The 20,800-nt window shown below is 39.6% G+C and overlaps 1 protein-coding gene across 1 annotated transcript; it reads left to right on the forward strand.

Annotated features, from left to right (window-relative positions):
- The first annotated feature begins 460 nt into the window (after positions 1-460).
- On the forward strand, positions 461-20,387 carry cytip (cytohesin 1 interacting protein). Its single transcript, XM_062070697.1, has 8 exons — positions 461-800; positions 8,461-8,498; positions 8,586-8,640; positions 8,722-8,824; positions 15,905-15,998; positions 16,073-16,139; positions 16,205-16,271; positions 19,280-20,387. Exons 1-8 carry the CDS (start codon positions 636-638, stop codon positions 19,726-19,728), a joined length of 1,038 nt encoding a protein of 345 aa, XP_061926681.1. The 5' UTR covers positions 461-635; the 3' UTR covers positions 19,729-20,387.
- Positions 20,388-20,800: the final 413 nt, after the last annotated feature.

The raw sequence follows: 20,800 nt of genomic DNA on the forward strand, positions 1-20,800 counted from the left end.
GGCATTGAAGCTTAGGGAAGGCTATGCAGAACGAAACTAAAACTGAACTGGCTGCAAAGTAAACAAAAACAGAATGCTGGACGACAGCAAAGACTTACAGCGCGTGCAGCAGCAGACGGCGTCCACAAAGTACATCCGTACAGGACATGACGATCAACAATGTACCCACAAAGAAGGATAGCAACAACTGAAATAGTCTTGGTTTACGAAAAAACATTTTTTAACCCAATTAGGTGAAATGACATCATCTCCCACGGCACAGCAGACAGTATCTCACGGCACACTAATGCTAATGCTAACAATAATGCTCATATTAACACTAATCATTACTTGGAACAGAGACAAGTGGATGTAATACAAATGTTTACACTTACACTTGTAGAAATGTAGAAAACAAAAGGTTCGGAATAAGTGTTATTTTTTGGGGCGAGTGAGGTCGTGATGTGCAGGTGCACAATCACCGCAAACGTCACGTGATGTCTACTTCCGCCTTGAAGCGTGTGGTCGCGCCGCGCACACGCGCACACTGACAAGAGGCCGTCAGACTTCATTGCTGTAGCTGGAGAAGGAGATGCTTTGAGGCCGAGCTTTTATTCATTGTCGTCGCCCCCCGTCCCACCGCCTCCGTCAACACCATGAACCCCGGTGGACGTCCGCCGCCAAAGGCCGGCGTGGAGAGGAACCCTGCGGATCCTTCGCCGGGGAAGAGAACTTCTCTGTGGTACCGACGCTCACTGCGGGGAAGCAACGACCAGCAGAGACAGCGGTACAACTGTGACTCTCTGCCCAGGACGGTGAAGGTGAGGCGGGCTGGCTCATGGGTGATGCTCCCTTACATTCAAGTTCATTAATTCGCCACAAAAGTATCATTTTAACATAAACTCCTTTACGTTCAAGTTAACTGATAGGGCACCTAAAAGGGGGGGGGGGGTCAAACTGTGCTTTTAAGTTGTTTTCACGCAACTGTTAAACTGTATTGTTAAAAAAAAGTGATTTTGATGTGAAACAATGTTACACCAGAGGCTTTATCTGCGAGTATTCTTACATAAGATGCTTATAATCCCTCATTTACCAACAAGTGTTTGCCACAAATACCCAACATCAATTTGAGAGGCCTGAAATCTTATTTATGTAACACAAGCTACTAGTTGCATAATTTGATAGCTGTGTTTACGCTACTGCGGATTTGGATATAAAATAACGCTTCCACTGCAGAGGGGCTATCCATCCATCCATTTTCTACCGCTTGTCCCTTTTTGGGGTCGCTGGAGCCTATCTCAGCTGCATTCGGGCGGAAGGCGGGGTACACCCTGGACAAGTCACCACCTCATCACAGGGCCAACACAGATAGACAGACAACATTCACACTCACATGCAGATGAGCTAATATTTGCTTATTTTTATAACATTGTGGTAGCACATTCTGAATGGCACATTTAGTATGGGTGCAAAGATCCGGTTTGACGACGATTCGATTCGGAATTTGTGGTTGCCGATACGATTCAGGCACGATATTATTATATTACACCAAAGATTATATTATTAATCTTTGGTGAGTAAAAATTGATTAAGTAACTTTTTTGCAAAAAAAAAAAAAAAAAATCAATCTGCATATAGTGTGTGAATGTGAGTGTGAATGTTGTCTGTCTATCTGTGTTGGCCCTGCGATGAGGTGGCGACTTGTCCAGGGTGTACCCCGCCTTCCGCCCGATTGCAGCTGAGATAGGCTCCAGCGCCCCCCCGCGACCCCGAAGGGAATAAGCGGTAGAAAATGGATGGATGGATGGAATCTGCATATAATCCCTCATTTACCAACAAGTGTTTGCCACAAATACCCAACATCAACTTGAGGGGCCTGAAATCTTATTTATGTAACACAAGCTACAAGTTGTATAATTCGATCGCTGTGTTTACGCCAATGCGGATTTTAATCAATCAATCAATGTTTATTTATATAGCCCTAAATCACAAGTGTCTCAAAGGGCTGCACAAGCCACAACGACATCCTCGGTACAGAGCCCACATACGGGCGAGGAAAAACTCACCCCAGTGGGATGTCGATTTGGCTATAAAATAACGCTTCCACTGTGGAGGGGCTAATATTTGCTTATTTTGTATGACATTGTGGTAGCACATTCTGAATGGCACATTTAGTATGGGTGCAAAGATTCGGTTTAGCGACGATTCGATTCGGAATTTGTGGTTGCCGATACGATTCAGGCACAATGTTATTTTTACAACGATATAATCTGAAACAGTTTGGTGAGTAAATATTAAGTAACTTTTTAGCAAAAATAATCAATCTGCATATAATCCCTCATTTACCAACAAGTGTTTGCCACAAACACCCAACATCAACTTGAGGGGCCTGAAATCTTATTTGTGTAACACAAGCTACTAGTTCCATAATTTGATAGCTGTGTTTACGCTACTGCGCATTTGGATATAAAATAACGCTCCCACTGTGGAGGGGCTAACATTTGCTTATTTTTTTGACATTGTGGTAGCACATTCTGAATGGCACATTTAGTATGGGTACAAAGATTCGGTTTAACGACGATTCGATTCGGAATTTGTGGTTGCCGATACGATTCAGGCACAATGTTATTTTTAGAACGATATACCGTAATCTAAAACAGTTTGGTGAGTAAATATTAAGTAACTTTTTAGCAATAATAATCAATCTGCATATAATCCCTCATTTATCAACAAGTGTTTGCCACAAATACCCAACATCAATTTGAGGGGCCAGAAATCTTATTTATGTAACACAAGCTACAAGTTGCATAATTTGATAGCTGTGTTTACTCTACTGCGGATTTGGATATAAAATAACGCTTCCACTGCAGAGGCGCTAATATTTTTATGACATTGTGGTAGCACATTCTGAATGGCAAATTTATTATGGGTGCAAAGATTTGGTTTAACGCCGATTCGATTTGGAATTTGTGGTTGCGATTCGATTCAGGCACAATATTTTTAGAACAATGCAATCTGAAACAGTTTGAGTACAAAATGATTGGGTATCTTTTTAGCAAAAAAAACATCTATCTGCATATAATCCCTCAAGTTTGGTGAGTACAAATTGATTGGGTACATTTTTAGCAAAAAAACCCCCATCTATCTGCATATAATCCCTCATTGGGTGCAAAGATTCGGTTTAACAACGATTCAATTTGGAATTTGTGGTTGCCGATACGATTCAGGCACAATATTTTTAGAACGATATAATCTGAAATAGTTTGATTAAGTAACTTTTAAGCAAAAAAATAATAATTCAGAAATACTGGATACTCTGCACTGCAGGTGAAGTTTCATATAGTCTTGTTAGTTCTTGTAAGGAAATTAGGTACAAACGAATTATGTATACAAACGAGCAAAAATAAGTAAACAACAATTGATGGCCAATGCATTTACATCTTATTTGAAAAAAGTGCAACCAACACTAGGTTGAAATTAACAAGAGGATACCTTTTCTGCTCTCATTTTCAACATTCAAGAACTGTTCGATAAAAGTATGGTAACCAACATTTTAACTGTATATTTACCTGCTACCTCTGATTTAGTTTTTCAACATAGAAATAATACAATGTTAATATCAAAAATAAAGTGCAACCAAAATCTCTTTAGGTTAAATTAGCAGTAGATATACCCGCTACTTTTGCTGTTGTTTTCAACATAGAAGTAATACAAATGCAACATGAATGTAAAAAAAAAAAGTGCTGCCAAATCTCATCAGGTTAAATGAGCAGTGTTTTGATCTGCTACCAGTAGTGTCCAAGGTGAAGGGCGTTAACAACACTCTTTTGAAAGACACAAACTTATGAATTTGTCTTTTGAAGCGAGCGTGCTGACTCCGTTTTATATAACTCGCATCACATCCGACCTCCTATGACGTCAAGCTTGTGCCAACACTCATAGTCATGACTCGTCATCAAATACTCACTGTTTCACTATTCCCATTTTAATAAATAGCAGTGCAGTAATATTTCTCTAAAGAGTAAGTGAAACCAAATCCTACTTTGTGCTGCTTTTCCATGAACGTTGCTTTTGCCTGGGCGGTCGACGTGTGTCCAATAGCGCCATAGCTGGTTGGACACATTTGTGGTGTTGCCTTTGTATTTGACATATCCTACAAATAGTGAGCGACTTATTACGAACATTTCTGTTTTTGCTAGAAGCCTAAGTGTTTCCAAACAATGGATCACGATAGGGGCTTAATCATTTTTCGTTCGCCTGCTTGTCTTCCCGTATTCGCCATACCTGTTTTGATTACTGATGGCAGCTGATGATGATGTCACAGACGGGCAACACGCTCGCGTAAATTTTGTTTTTATTTATTAAAAAATGCTAAAAAACCCTTTATATAAAGTCTGTCGTTCTGAAAGCCAATCTTTTCTTTTCTAGTGTCGATACAATTGATTAATTACCTTTTAAATTGATGTTAGATCGATATATCTTCTGGAAGGCCAACTAGCAGAGCACACGTCGATTTACTTTACTTAAGGAATATAAATCGGTCTATTGATATATATAGGCCTAGGCTGATAACACATTTTTCTTGAGGATATATTACCAACAAATTATTTCTGATAAACAATATTAATGTCATGATTTTATGAGACTGAATTAACTAGGGGTGTAACGGTACGTGTATTTGTATTGAACTGTTTCGGTACAGGGGTTTCGGTTCGGTTTGGAGGTGTACCGAACAAGTTTCTAAGCTAAAGTCTTAACTAGCTGCTTTGCTTCTTCTGCCTCTGTCTCAGCACCCAGCATTGTCCTACCCACACAACCATCTGATTTAAGGCTGCAGCTAACGATTATTTTTCTATCGATTAATCTATAGATAATTTTTTTTCAATTAATCGGTTAATCTATAGATTATTTTTTTCGATTAATCTATAGATTATTTTTCCTTTTACCGATTATTTTTTATTTTATTTTATTTAAAATGAAGAAGAAAAAATAAAAGTAGGCCAGTTTTTTCAAAAGGCATGGCTTTTATTTACAAAAAAAAAAAGTATGGCCACTCAGTCAACATTGACAACAACATGACAAAATATTCTGTAACAATGTAAACATTTAAAACTTTTAACATTTAACAAAATTAAAAGTAGCTTATTTGCTTTTTAATGTGCAAATATAAAAGTAAACATCCAGTGCAAATCTTAATATTCTGCAATAGTATAAGCATTTCAAAAGTAAAAGTATTGCTTATTTTGCTTTAAAATGTGCAAAAATAAAGATAAACATCCAATACAAAAAAGTGCAAAACGAAATATTCTGTAACAACAGTGTAAACATTTCAACAAAAGTGAAAGTATTGCTTATTTGCTAAAATGTGCAAAAATAAAGATAAACATCCAATACAAAAAAGTGCCAATCTAAATATTCTGGAGCACTGTAAACATTAGGTATTGCTTTTAAAATGTGCAAAATAAACATCCAGTCCAACACAGTACACAATAACCAATTCCACTCATTCCAGTGAGTGACTAACAGTTGTAATGAAGAAAGGTTAGCATGTCTACTTGCTTTGCTTCTTTTCTTGTTTACAATATTCCCAGCAGCTGAAAATAGGCGCTCAGAAGGGGTCGATGTGGCTGGAACTGAGAGGTAATTAGCCTTCACCTCAAACCAGGACTGCGAGCGAGCTGAGCTGCAGTTTAAGTTTCTAGTAGGTCAACGGGCTCATAGTGATGTTACTAGTAGTTGACTGGGAGGTGTTTATTATAATTTGGGGAGAGTCCGCTGCCTGATGCTCACCTGCTAAACACCTATCTGCTCGACGCTGAAGCGCTGACTACATGCGCTATGAATACGCACTGCTGATTGGCTGATAATGCTTCGTGTGTACCAATCAGATGGTTGTGTGGGTGGGACAATGCTGCGTGTGTACCAATCAGATGGTTGTATGGGTGGGACAATGCTGCGTGCTGAGACAGAGGCAGAGGAGCAAAGCAACTTGTTAAGACTTTAGCAGCTAAAGTTAGCTTTAGCTTAGAAACTCGTTCGGTACACCCCCGTACCGAACCGAAAGCCCCGTATCGAAACGGTTCAATACAAAACACATACCGTTACACCCCTAGCAGATACAAATGACACATTCATGTTTTTGTGTAATGATGACAACGTATGCTAACGCGGACAATTGACTAGTTGATGGTTGATGGTTTTCTTTTCAAATGTTCGTTCATAGCCGTTGTGCTGCTATGATAGGCCATTTCCGCTCGACACAGTGTGCATACAACAACATTATTAGGCTGTGTATTGAAATACTCCCACACTTTTGACGACTTTTGGCGTGCGTTTTTCCCCTCGCTCGCACAGTCTGCTTTGCGCTCCGCCATGACGGTAGTGTGACGTAATTATGCGACGCGTCGACGCACAAAAACGGCGTCGACGTACTTACATAACCGATGACGTCGACTACGTCGACGCGTCGTTTCAGCCTTAATCTGATTGGTTACATACAAAGCGGTAACAGCGAATCAGCAATGCGTATTCAGAGCGGTAACAGCCAATCAGCAGTGCGTATTCAGAGTGCATGTAGTCAGCGCTTCAGCGTCGAGAAGATAGGTGTTTAGCAGGTGAGCATAAGGCAGCGTACTCTCCCCAAATTATAATAAACACCTCCCAGTCAACTACTAGTAACATCACTACGAGCCCGTTGACGTTCTAGTAACTTAAACTGCAGCTCAGCTCGCTCGCAGTCCTGGCTTGATGTGAAGGCTAATTAGCTTTTAGCGTAACGTTAGCTCATTTTGCGGTGTGTGTGTGTGCGTGCGTGTGTGTGTGTGTGCATGCCTACATGAACGCCATCGTGTTCAGGGATGAATAGTCTCTCCTATTGCTATTGTACTATTTTTTCAGCTATAGTTACATTAATCATTAGTAATGTAGCAGCCTAGTTTTGAATGGCAGGGTCCCTGCTATCACATGTTGATAAAAATATAACATTTCCATAATAAATCAACTACAGGCTTCCCAAATGCTTTAATAAATTAAGCTTGATGAGTTGACTTGAAACTGTTTAATGTTGCACTTTTTATATGTAGAAGAAACGTTTTGTCATTTTATTTAATCTGAGCAACAACTTGAGGCAGTTTAATGTTGATTAACGTGGGCAGAACTATTATAGTGTTCCCAATGTTAAAAGGATAAAGCCATTGTTTACAAATTTGGTAAATAAATAACCCAAAATTTTTTATATTTTGTTGTTTTCTTACTGTACCGAAAATGAACCGAACCGTGACCTTTAAACCGAGGTACGTACCGAGCCGAAATTTTTGTTTACCGTTACACCCCTAGAATTAACTATTAATTATGGGGCGGCGTTCCTTGATTGTTAGAGTGGCCGTGCCAGCAACTTGAGGGTTCCGCCATTCTAGTCACTGCTGTTGTGTCCTGAGGCAAGAGACTTTACCCACTTGTTCCCAGTGCCACCCACACTGGTTTAAATGTATCTTAGATAATGGGTTTCATCTATCGATCGATCGTTACCCCTAATGTTTAGCCATCAAATAATGCTCCCACTACTGCTCGGTAGTCGCAACCTGTCCTTTACATTTCATTTTCACTGAAATTGTTATTCCTGTTTAAACAGTCCTTCCAGACGGACAACCATCTCTGCAGCAAACCACCAATCAGGCCTGTATAGTTGAGTGGTCAGACGGAAGTCCATTTCCTAGTAAAAAGTTTGCCAAAATGCACCTGAAATACTCTGACCATGACAAACAAAATTATCTGGTCTGATGAGACAAACTTTTTAGCATCATGTCTGGAGGACACCAGACACCATTTTGAGGCCAGGCACTTGAGGCTGTAATTACTGACCAAAGGTACATCATCAAAGTATTGAGTAAAGGCTGTGAATACTTGCATATATGTGCTTTTTTTTTTTTTAATACATTTTCAAAAAGTTTTATAAACTTTTTCACATTGTCATTTTGGGGTATTGTGTGTAGAAAATACATCTATTCCATTTTAGAACAAGGCTGTAACTTAACAAAATGCTGAAAAAGTGAAGCGCTGTGAAAACTTTCAGGATGCTCTCTAAATTAGCTAGGGATTAGCACACTAGCTGTTTTCCATTATTATTATTATTATTATTATTATTCAAGAAATGAGCAGTATAATGAGTATTTCAATGTGAGGTAATTAATATTAATTAAAATATGAAACAGTAACACTAACCGTCGAAAATTTTATCGCGATTCATCATAACGGCAATCGTTACTTTCCATTTTTGGAAGCAGAACGCCACTCAAACAGTGCAACTGTTGTCTTTATGCTATTTAGTGCTAATTTGTCATAAAAATATGTATGAATTGAATAGTTATACAAATACCAAGAGTTATTTGTAAAGCTACTCTACTCCCAAGGTACTGGTTGGAGACCCCTGCATTAGATTGTAGCCATGTACTTATAGTGATTTTTGCATGTCATATTTTTCAGCCCAAACACCTCCTTGTTGACTACTCGGATCCACAACGGTAAATGAATACATAATTCATAGATGTGTGGTCATTTTCAAATAAAATGTGTATGAAAGGACACCTTTTTTCCTATATGTGGCACAGAAGCACAGTTGTCCTGGAAAAGGAAGACAATGGAACATTTGGGTTTGAAGTTCAGGTATTATTATTATTATTATTATTTTATTCTGCATTTTTTGGCTTGTAGCTTTGTTTTTTATGAAGGGTTCTCTTGTTGCAGACCCATGGCCTGCAGCTGCGGAGCAGCTCTGCAGTGGAGGTGTGCACGTTTGTGAGCAGGGTGGAAGACAGCAGTGCTGCAGAGAGCGCCGGCCTAACTGCAGGTGAACCACTCCCTTCCTGTAACTGTCTCATACAGACTTTTCATACATGATTGATATTATTGCACTTTCTGGTTTCACCACACACAACATAAGATGCTCTTGCACAATTTAATATATCAAAAATTAGCCACTTCCTGCTCTGTCACTGTATATAATGGCAAATTTCCCCCGGAAATTCAAAAAGTCTCTCCCCCGTGGTGCACTGTGGTAGTCCTAAGCTTGTAAGAAGAATGAATCCCGGCCGGACATGTGTTAGGAAGATATGTAAAATGCGTTAATTAGCAAAAAAAAACAACTATTAAACAATTTATTAGCCATCAATTCGTTTTAGTACAAAACATGTTTTAAATTGAATTCAAGTTTCACATAAAGTGTGGAAAAAATATTTTTGGTGAGAGGGGGTGTCTTTCAGTTGGTTCTCTTCAATACTTTATCCTTGTCCACACACACACAATGGTCGTTTAAGACCCCCTCCGTCAGCCGGCGCAACGCGACCTAGTACGCATGCTCTGAAAAATGCGCACGTCATAGTCACCTCCAGTGTTGCTTTGTGTGCAAGTTCTTAAATTGAACTTATCTGAACAATATCCAGTGATTTCAATGAACTGGAATCCAGGGTGCTTTGGGGCCCTATTGTAGTGAATCACACCTGAGACATCATAAATTAATCAAATCTTTATTGGACACGTGAAAGTAAACAATGTGACAAAGAACATTTGACAACAACCACTCTAGGGATCTAGTTATCTGGTCAGGACACTCCTCACTCTTTTACCTTCACCTTCATTGTCCATTCGTTTTTGGTGACTTTATATACTCTGGACCTAGACGTTGAGTCCACGACATACATTGCGGACAATAACTGATACAGTCTGCTTTGCCAGTCCAAATGCATTCGCCGTTTTCCGTAGTTAGTCTTCCCTCGACGGCCAGGTAATACAAAGCACACGCTACCTTTTTTTATCACATCCACGGGAGTCCGCATTCTCGTTGACTCTCCTTCGACAAATAGACAAAGTTTTTTGGTAAGTAGAATCACAGCTGACCTGGATATTCAAAAGTTCTCTTGCCGTCTGAGAAGTGTTGTATGCCAAATAGCTGCAATCGCTTTCTCTTAAGGTATTCATGTGTGATTTCCACAAGCGTCTGTTCAGACGGAAGGAGAAACACGGCATGTCTTGATGACTCACCTCCATCTTTCCAGTGGTTAGCTCCGAGTTACGAAACCGCTTTATTATGAAGCTGGCTGTGGCGCGTTCTTTCTGACGTCACTTCCTGTGTGGGGCGCGGTCTTTCTGGCGTCACTTCCTCTCCGAACTCAGTTTGTAAACGATCAATGAGTCCATACAAAGCTAATAGCCGTAGATTCAAGAAATTAACGGCGCACTTACCCGTGTAAAAATTTGTCCGATTAGGGGGACCTTAAACGCTGGTTTAGTGTGGCTGAAACGAGGCTTAGGCTAAATAATTATTTGTTTAAGGGGTTATCCGGCTTAGTGTAGACATAGCCTAAAAACAGAATGCTTTCCTTGATCATTCTGGAAAAAGTAACTAACACTGACCCAAACATAAGACAGCCTCTCTTTTTTAAACTCTTCAATCTTTGGATCATTTTGCGGAAAAATACATGCTTAAAAGGTAAAATCAAGAGAGTAAAGGGGAGACTTTGATGCTTACTGTAAGTGTGAAAATATAGATAGACATCTGGTCCAGAGTTTTATTTCAGCGTTGTTATATGCTGGTCTCGGGACAGTTGTTTTTGACACATGGCCTATTTAAGGGCGTGTCGTTTGAATTGGCGTCTGTTTTCCTAAAATCGTTTATAGATGTGTTGATTGTTACCATAGCAACTCAGACCCCACCCAGCAGCCCCCCAATACTGATGCTTTAAAAGGTTAGAATGCAACATTTTTGAAATTATAAAAATCAAACTACAATTGTAAGAAACAAAAATATGCTTTTAATATCTGTGAAAATAGAAGTGGCATTTTCCAGCTGCTCAACAGCTGTTTGATGACTCTGCTTCATTGATCAACATTATCTTCAAATTAGCGTTGTAACTACTTCAAGTAGTTTACAGGCATAGTCTAAGGGGGCTCAAACGTTGTAATTCTTTTAGTTAAGAGTAAGTACAAAATATTAAATGGGGAAAAATGTAAGAATTACAAATATAGTAGTGGTCATTTTAAAGCATTACAAAAGAAAATGTGAAGATGACCACAGAGCCAGAAATGGAAGTTAAAGTTATTGTGATGCGGACAAGCGGTACGTCCTGGTTCCTCAGTATAATGTGGCTGAAGGGACAGTAAGTTAGTATTCATGCATAGGGCTGGGCAATATGGCTAAAAGCTGTATCATGATTTAAGTGTTTTACATCAGTCAATTTCGAGCAGCACGGTGAAACGGGTTAGTGCATACTTGCCAACCCTCACGAATTTTCCGGGAGACTCCTGTATTTCAGTGCCTCTCCCGAAAATCTCCCGGGACAACCATTCTCCCGAATTTCTCCCGATTTCCAGCCGGACTTAAGGCACGCCCCCTCCAGGTCCGTGCGGATCTGAGTGAGGACAGCCTGTCGTCACGTCCGCTTTTCCTTCATATAAACAACATGCCGGACCAGTCACGTTATAATATCTACGGCTTTTGGCGAGTGCACAACTGCACACACAACAAGAAGGAGACAAAGCAGAAGAACGACGAAGAGACAGTCATGGCGACGACGAGTGACAGAGAATAGACCGAGGATGGACTATTCAACCCTAAACTCACTCCTTTCCTGCAAATGAAATTTCACAGATGCTGCCTGTAATAGAGTGATCTAAGTTGTTTGTTGCCATCTCCTGGTGAATGTTGAGTGTAGTGTTCTGTGGTTACTTTTTGGTTGGCCAACGGGTTAACTTGTATTGAGCACCCTGACGGCAAGTGTGGGAGTCGGTTGCATTGCATTGCACTTTCAAATACAACAATGAATAGAGTGTTATGTGTGTGTATGTGTGTAAATAAATGAACACTGAAATTCAAGTATTTCTTTTATTTATATGTGTGTGTGTATATATATAGCTAGAATTCACTGAAAGTCAAGTATTTCTTTTATTTATATATACAGTATATATAAGAAATACTTGGATTTCAGTGAATTCTAGCTATAAATATACTCCTCCCCCTTAACCCGCCCCGACCCCGCCCACCAAACCTGCAGGTTTAGTGCCCGCGCTGCTCAAGGGTGAGCTGAGCACTTTCCCTGTTGTATCGGCAATTTATTAGCTCTGCGGCACTCATTTTTAGTTTGTCTTAGCACTCCATGCAAAGAGTGAACCGCGAGACAACAAGACGGTGCAACCAAAGGTGACAGTTTATACTGTTACCTGATTAGCTGCTAGCATGTCGCTCCCACTGATCAGTGATCACTTCCTGCGTTGCTTGGTTAGTGAGGGCCTTTGTTCATCCAAACAACCTTTCTTTGCCACTTCCTGTTTCTTCTGACTAAGAAAAAAAAAACTATTGAACATTTATCCAACACAGTTTTGGTTGATATTGATAACGTGTCTATTAGAATATGTATGGCTATCGTTTTGTCGCCCAGCACTATTTAGATAGAATAGAATAGAAAGTACTTTATTGATCCCTGGGGGAAATTCAGCACCACAGTTCGCTCACAATAGACAATAAACAATTAGGTATTCTTTACATGTGAATAATATAAATACAGTCTATTATACAGCATTATTCACATGTTTATAGCATAAATACAGTCTATTATACAGCATTATTCACATGTGAATAACATAAATACAGTCTATTATACAGCATTATTCACATGTGAATAACATAAATACAGTCTTATACAGCATTATTCACATGTGAATCATATAAATACAGTCTATTATACAGCATTATTCACATGTGAATAATATAAATACAGTATTATACAGCATTATTCACATGTGAATAACATAAATACGGTCTATTATACAGCATTATTCACATGTGAATAATATAAATACAGTCTATTATACAGCATTATTCACATGTGAATAATATAAATACATTATACATTTACAGTACATGTACAATCAAAAGGAACATATGTGTAAAGTCACGTGTCTTCAAATTATGGATGAGTACACAATTAACATGTAAACTGCTTTGAACACTTGTATGGCCTTTGATCTAATCTGATTTAAAGTTCCAATTCGATACTTTGACAATAGATTATAGAATTTAAAATGTTTTGTAGCAAGTAACTAAAGTAAACACAATAACATCATTTTATGAAGCTTATCTTTTTAAGTGTAGAATGTGTTACTTTAGTTGTCAATCAGATGATGTGTTAATAAATATGCGGTATTGAATGCTGCATACCATTTTTTTTAAACAAAATAAGGTTTCTAGTGCACGCTAACTAAACAAAAGCAAAACTTACATTTTAATCATTTCAGTTTTGCCCACAAAGCATTTCTGTATCCAGAGTAAAGTAAAGTAAATATGTACAGCAAATATGGGCATCTACATCAACAATATGATTTGCCTGAGTAGCTGGACAGGACAAAAAAAATAAGAAAATGAGAAGTAATATAATGTATTGTAGCCTCCAGAAGAAGTCACACAAAGTCTGACGCTATTTTTAACTTTTATTACCAATCTTGTAACAGCTGGCACAATTCCAACAAACACTTCCTTCTCTGTGCTTTTACACACTGCAACACTTCTTCATTCTTCGCCGGACCGCTGTTTGGGATCATCGGAACATATATCAAATCAAAACCACACAAAAATAAAACATTATTCCCAGAAGGTCGTTACAGTATGAATGGATGTAAATATAGCCTATTATTTGCGCACTATTAACAAGTGATGCACTGAAAATTCGGCCACCGAAAAAAGACTTTGATCACAGTGCTGCCAAAACCGGGTGTTTTGACGTAAACATTGTCTGGAGCATAGTCAGCATGTCCGCGATGTGGATGTAACATTAGTATATCCAAGATATACCCACGAACAGCGATCTACAAAATGTGCAAATATTAAGGACATATATGTTAATACTAATTAATAATAACATATATGTTTTTAAATGTATGCATACATTTTTTCAGCCTTTTTTAAAGAATATCACATCATCATAGCAAATTATGATGTGATATCATTTTAAACTGGTATTTAGGCAATCTGGGGAAATCCCGGAAATGTAATTGTGTCACGCTGAGAGTGTATCCCCTTTTTGGAAGGAATTTTTCCTGTGATTACAATCTTCAGCCATGTAGACGCTGGGACACAGCTGTGGTAAAGATCGACTGGGCTCGGCAGCTCATCAGTTGATCCCTGATGGTAAATATTGGCCCGATCCAGTCCCATAATAAGGATCGAGACATCTGTAGTTGTAACACGTGTTAAAGGTGTCACTTGTCTCATACCCAACTCCCCTTCTGTTTTGGAACTTGTTGCCAACAATGGTTGTAAGTTGGGCTGGGCGATATGGCCTTTTATTAATATCTCGATATTTTTAGGCCATGTCACGATACACGATATACATCTCGATATTTTGCCTTAGCCTTGAATGAACACTTGATGCGTATAATCACAGCAGTATGATGATTCTATGTGTCTACATTAAAACATTCTTGTTCATACTGCATTAATATATGCTCATTTTAAACTTTCATGCAGAGAAGGAAATCACAACTAAGTCAATTTAGCAAAACTGTATTTATTAAAAAGTTATTAAGCAGTGGCACAAACATGTCATTTCAAAACAGAAAGTGCAAGATTGTCAAAAAACAAGCTATGAGTGCACTTTTGTGCATGATGTCACTAAGATGACATATCAAAACAACACTAAATTAAAGTGTACTTTTTGTACAGAACGCCACTACAATATTTTAAAACAAATAAAGTGCACTTTTGTGCATGATGTCACTAAGATGACATATCAAAACAACACTAAATTAAAGTACTTTTTGTACAGAACGCCACTACAATAGTTTAAAACATATAAAGTGCACTTTTGTGCCTGATGTCACACAAGATATTTCAATAACGGTCAAATAAAAATGAGCTGCATAATAGGAAATCAAATAGTGTATGTCCTTCGCTATGTGGTAGGTTCCTGCGGACGTTATCTCCTTCTGTTGTTAACTATTTGTTTCATACGGTGATGATCTGAAAATGGTTGCTTTGGCATTTTGTGGGTGTGGCACCGAACGGAGATGTTGATATGCAGAGTTTCAAGCACTCCTCATTCTCTAGCAGGTGACTTTTCAAATGATGCTACATTAGTAGAGCTGCTACTTTTTGTAGCAACGCTTTTGCCGCATACTTGACATATTACGGTTGTCTGTTCAACATCTTCCCACTTGAAGCCAAACCACCGCCAGACGATGGGCTCCGTGCTGTTTTTTTGGGGAATTAATTCTTCCTTCATTTGTTACCAGATTCGCACCTTCTTTCTCTCGTATTACCACTCGCACCACTCCGCTAGCACCACCGCTAACGTTACCCATGCCGCTACCTCTCTGCTCCGTGACGGCGTATGACGTTGTATGTAAGAAGGTGCGCTTGTTTTATGTCTCTGTGAGAAGCAGAGACAACAAAGAGTGAGAAGAGCCTGTAATGTAATGCCCGCAGCGTGAGAACGTATACTCAAATATCACGATATAGTCATTTTCTATATCGCACAGAGACAAACCCGCGATATATCGAGTATATCGATACATCCCCCAGCCCTAGTTGTAAGTCTTTTCATTCTATCTACTGCCTTGTTCTTGTCTGAGCACTTACTGCTTGTTGCAGAACCTGCCCTTGGCGTAGTCCGAGTTGTTGTTGTAATTTTTATTTATTATTTTTATTTTATTTTTAATTTTTTTGTCCTGTCCAGCTTCTCAGGCAAACCATATAGTTGATGTAGATGCCCGGCTGTACACATTTACTTTACAAAAGAGAAGTGTGGGATACTTCTCTTGTTGCCTTATTTGTATTTGACTTTATTAAATGTATTTGATCTCATTTGATAGTGTGTGTGAAGCTTAATTATTGCTCTACATTTCTTGTTATCACTTCTGTTTCCTTTTCTTGTTACTACAGGAGATGTTATCATCAGCATCAACGGGGCCAGCATTGAAGGATGCTCTCATCAGCACATTCTCGATCTAATAGGAGGATCAACCAACAGATTAAAGTAAGCGAACGTCCTACGATGCAACTGCCCGACCATGAAGGATGCTCACTGTGTGTGTTCTTCATCCATCCCAGGATGGAGACCGTGTGCGGGAGTGTGGTGAAGTGGATTGAGCTGGAGAAGAGGGTGAAAATGCTGAAGGTGCGTCTGATGATCATGCTCAAAAGCAGGACCACAAGCATGTTGTTTTCTTTTTGTCTGCGCAGCAATCATTGCGTGAGAAACTGGTGGAGCTGCAAGCGCTTACGTTACAGGAACAACGCCTAATTCACGGTGAGCGCTTTGCCCCAGCTGTCAAACCACAGCACTTCCTTTCTCACAAGTCGATAAAAAAAACAATCGAGTGGAAGTTACAGTGTAAACACCGCGCTTCACTTTTTCCACTTTTGTTATGTTACATCCATTTTTGTCCTAAAAATATCTACAGACAATACCTTATAGTGTTAAAAGCTGTATTTTTTGAATAGTTGCACATTTATTAAAACAAAAAAAGTGCATGTACAGTCGTGGTCAAAAGTTGACATACACTTGTAAAGAACATAATGTCATGGCTGTCTTGAGTTTCCAATCATTTCTACAACTCTTATTTTTTTGTGATAGTGATTGGAGCACATGGTGTTCCTGGGATTAAAAGACTCACCTTTTCTCCTCCAAACATATTGCTGGGTATTGTGGCCAAACAGCTCAATTTTTGTTTCATCTGACCACAGAACTTTCTTCCAGAAGGTCTTATCTTTGTCCATGTGATGTCAGATGAAACTAAAATAAGAGTTGTAGAAATGATTGGAATCTCAAGACAGCCATGACATTATGTTCTTTACAAGTGTATGTAAACTTTTGATCGCGACTGTACATAAGTATTCACAGCCTTAATACTGTGTTGAATCACCTTTGGCAGCAATTACAGCCTCAAATCTTTTTTGAATACGATGCCACAAGCTTGGCACTCCTATCTTAGGGCAGTTTCTCCCATTCCTCTTTGCAGCACCTCTCAAGCTCCATCAGGTTGGATGGGAAGCGTTGATGTTTATCTTTTTTTTTTATTTTTAATTAGTATTCACACCCTCTTTGTTTATTGTGGCTATTTGCTAGAATCCAAAAAGTTCATTTAATTTTTCATTATCGTACACTGTCACTGTGTACCCAGTTTTGACAGAAAAAAACTGACATGTAGAATTGTTTGCAAATGTATTAAAAATAAAAAAAACTCAAACATCACATATGCATAAATATTCAGATCCTTTACTCAATACTTTGTTGATGCACCTTTGGCAGAAATTACAGCCTCAAGATTTTTGAATACAAAGTAAATGTTTGAAAAAATGCACTTAAAAGACTCACAGGCCATGAGAAACTAAATTCTCCGGTCTGATGAGACAAAGATTGAACTCTTTGGCGTGAATGCCAGGCATCATGTTTGGAAAAAACCAGGCACCGCTCATCACCAGGTCAATACCATGCCTACAGTGAAGCATGGTGGTGGCAGCATCATGCTGTGGGGGTGTTTATCAGCTACAGGAACTGTGACTCTGGTCAGGATAGAGGGAAAGATGAATGCAGCAATGTACAAAGACATCCTGGATGAAAACCAGCGCTTCCCATCCCACCTGATAGAGCCCAAAGAGGAATGGGTGAAACTGCCCAAAGATAGACTTAGACTTAGTTTTATTGTCATTCAAATTTGAACTTTACAGTACAGATAAGAACAGAATTCTGTTGCATTAGCTCATGGTAGTGCAGGATAAAAAAGCAATGAGGTGCATATATAAATAAATAAATAGGTTAATATATTGCACTTTTGCATATGCATCCACGTTTCTGGATGTATGTTATATTGTCTTTATATTCCAGCCAGTTAATCCATTTTTGGGGGGAATTAAGGGAATTATTATGATGCGTTCAAGAGTCTTACAGCCTGAGGGAAGAAGCTGTTACAAAACCTGGAGGTTCTGCTACGGAGGCTGCGGAACCTCTTTCTAGAGTCCAGCAGTGAAAACAGTCCTTGGTGGGGGTGAGAGGAGTCTCTACAGATTTTCTGAGCCCTGGTCAGGCAGCGGCTTTTTGCCATCTCCCGGATAGGAGGAAGAGGAGTCCTGGTGATCTTTTCCGCCGTCCTCACCACTCTCTGCAGAGACTTCCAGTCCAGACAGAGATGCAGTTGGTCAGTAGGCTCTCTATAGTGCCTCTGTAGAATGTGGAGTACCAAGCTTGTGGTATTGTATTGAAAAATACCTCAGGCTGTAATTGCTGCCAAAGGTATTGAGTAAATGCTGTGAATACTTTTGTACATGTGATTGTTTTTTTGTTTTTTTTTAATTTGCAGAATAAAAAACAACTAAATAGGGTATAGAATTTTGAGGACAAAAACAGATTTATTCCATCTTGGAATAAGGTAGTAACTAGGATTTTACCGCGATACTAATGAATCATATTCGGTACTATACCGCCTCTAAAAAGTACCGGTCCCCCAAATACCGCGCTCCTGTCAAAGTCACGTTGTGACATTGCTGGATTACGAGCAGAGGAGCATGTTCGGCAGCGCGCATTTACAGAGTACTTACAAGCAGACACAGTGTGTAGACAGAAAAGGGAGAACACACGCATTTTGGCTTAAAAACAAAAGATAAAGGTGAAGTTATAACACTGACACGCCCTCCTTAAGAGGTGCTTTAAGACATGGCTAGCTAGCTAGCGGCTAAAGTCCAGCTGCAGTCGGCAATGTTTTAGCTACTTCTAAATCACTAATCCTCGTCTCCATCGCGACAAAGTAAGTTTCTTACAAGTACCATTATCACTGCAGGACGAGGAATAGCTAAACATGCTTCACTACACACCGTAGCTCACCGGCGTCACAATGTAAACAAACGCCATTGGTGGATCTACACCTAACATCCACTGTAATGATACCAAGTACAGGGGCGTAACTAGTCGATACTACTATGATTACAGCGATATTTTTTGGCATCACATCTTCTTTCGTTTTTTTTTTTAATTTATATTTTATATATTTATATATATATATTTTAATGTACCCTAAGATTTTTTTTGTTAAAATAAAGCCAATAATGCAATTTTTTGTGGTTCCCTTTATTTTAGAAAAGCATGAATAATTTTAGTACTGGTACCAAAATATTGGTATTGTTACAACATTAGTAGTAACACAACAAAATGTGGAAAAAGTGAAGCGCTGCCAATACTTTCCGGATGCTCTGTATCTCGCGATATGTGAGATGGAGTTCCCCCTGTTGCGTTTTTACTCCCAGGGACTCTTTTGTCCGCAGGTCACCCGAAAGAAAACGGCCTCTCAACCGATTCCTCCGAAGTTGCCAGCTCCCCCAGAGTCCCCCTCAGCCTCCGCTTCTCCAGCGACAGCAGCTGCAGGAGCGGGCTGACAGACGACAGCGACCAAGGCAGCGTCTTCGGCGACCCGAGCTCGCCCGGCCCCTGCAGCGCAGCCAGCGGCACCCAGGAGGAGCACTTCTTCTCGCGGAGGTTCTCCTTAACCACCGGCAACCATCTGCAACACATCGCCGGCCATTCCAGCAGCTCCAGCCTGGCCAGCAGCAGCAACAGCAGCATCAGCTCCCAGTCGCCAACGTGGAACGAAAGCAGGATCTCCTCTTTATTCGGCACCCTGCCCAGGAGAGGCAAACGGACCAACGTTCGGAAAAACATCCTTAAGTTGATTCCCGGATTGCAACATCGATCAGTTGAAGAAGAGGAGCCTTAAAGGGGGCTCAAAGTCTGTTTTCTGGACGTTATTACATGTTACATGTGGAGGACGTGTCATCACAGTATGTACACATACTGCCTTCTAAAGACAGTTTCTGTGAGACTGGTGGCAAGGAGTTGCGTGCATTTGTTGTTTCTTGACAAAAGTGACATCGCCATCTACTGGGCCGGCATGCACATTACATCGTCATGCATTGACATGATCCACGCCAGGCACTCGCCACGTTAGTGAAGTTTTGCCAAGTTGTTGTTACAAATACGTTCCTTTTGAATCGGGGGGCGTAACTCGGTCGGTAGAGTGGCCGTGCCAGCAACTTGAGGGTTCCTGGTTCGATCCCCGCTTCCGCCATCCTAGTCGCTGCTGTTGTGTCCTTGGGAAAGGCACTTTACCCACCTGCTCCCAGTGCCACCCACACTGGTTTAAATGTAACTTAGATATTGGGTTTCACTCTGTAAAGCACTTTGAGTTACTAGACAAAAAGCGCTATATAAATACAATTCACTTGAATGTGCACCGAATATAACGTCACGTGTTAAATATTTGTAAAATATCATGCGAGCTTGAGTGCTTGAAATAAAACATTTCCTGCCCGTGACAGATAGTGAGCGCTGGATGCAGTCTGAGGTTGTGTTCACAACCTGCATGTTATTTATAACCACAAACAGACCTTTGCATGTTACACATAGCTGCTTAGCTTTAACACAGGATGTGGTTACCGCTTCTCTTTCCAAAAGTATGTAAAATGATGCACATCGCTTTACATTGGCTGGTTTCATTTCATTTCATTTCATTTATTTCAGGCAATGACATAAAAAAGTACAAAGGTGACAACACTAATATAAATGAATATAGTGCAAAAGGTAATGTATAGTATTTAATGCATGATTGTCCAGTTTTGCCTGAAAGGGAGTGGGAAGAAGATAACTTAAATTACATTGACATAAAAATTACGTAAACTTACATTGGCTGGTTTCAAAGTAAGCGCTTAGTTTGAGTTAAGAACGTTTGTTATTTTTGCAAAAAGAAATGTCGCCAACCTTTTGGAAATGTGCATAAAATCACATGACAC

This window comes from Entelurus aequoreus, linkage group LG14 (genome assembly GCF_033978785.1).
Source record: "Entelurus aequoreus isolate RoL-2023_Sb linkage group LG14, RoL_Eaeq_v1.1, whole genome shotgun sequence".
Lineage (NCBI taxonomy): Eukaryota > Metazoa > Chordata > Actinopteri > Syngnathiformes > Syngnathidae > Entelurus > Entelurus aequoreus.

What these genes read in the sequence shown, in the direction of transcription:
- cytip (XM_062070697.1), top strand. Translation starts at nt 636, where the DNA reads ATGAACCCCGGTGGACGTCCGCCGCCAAAGGCCGGCGTGGAGAGGAAC. An exon ending in GACTACTCGGATCCACAACG is followed by an intron (nt 8,499 to 8,585) that starts GTAAATGAATAC and finishes TATGTGGCACAG; the next exon opens with AAGCACAGTTGTCCTGGAAA. An exon ending in GGATCAACCAACAGATTAAA is followed by an intron (nt 15,999 to 16,072) that starts GTAAGCGAACGT and finishes CATCCATCCCAG; the next exon opens with GATGGAGACCGTGTGCGGGA.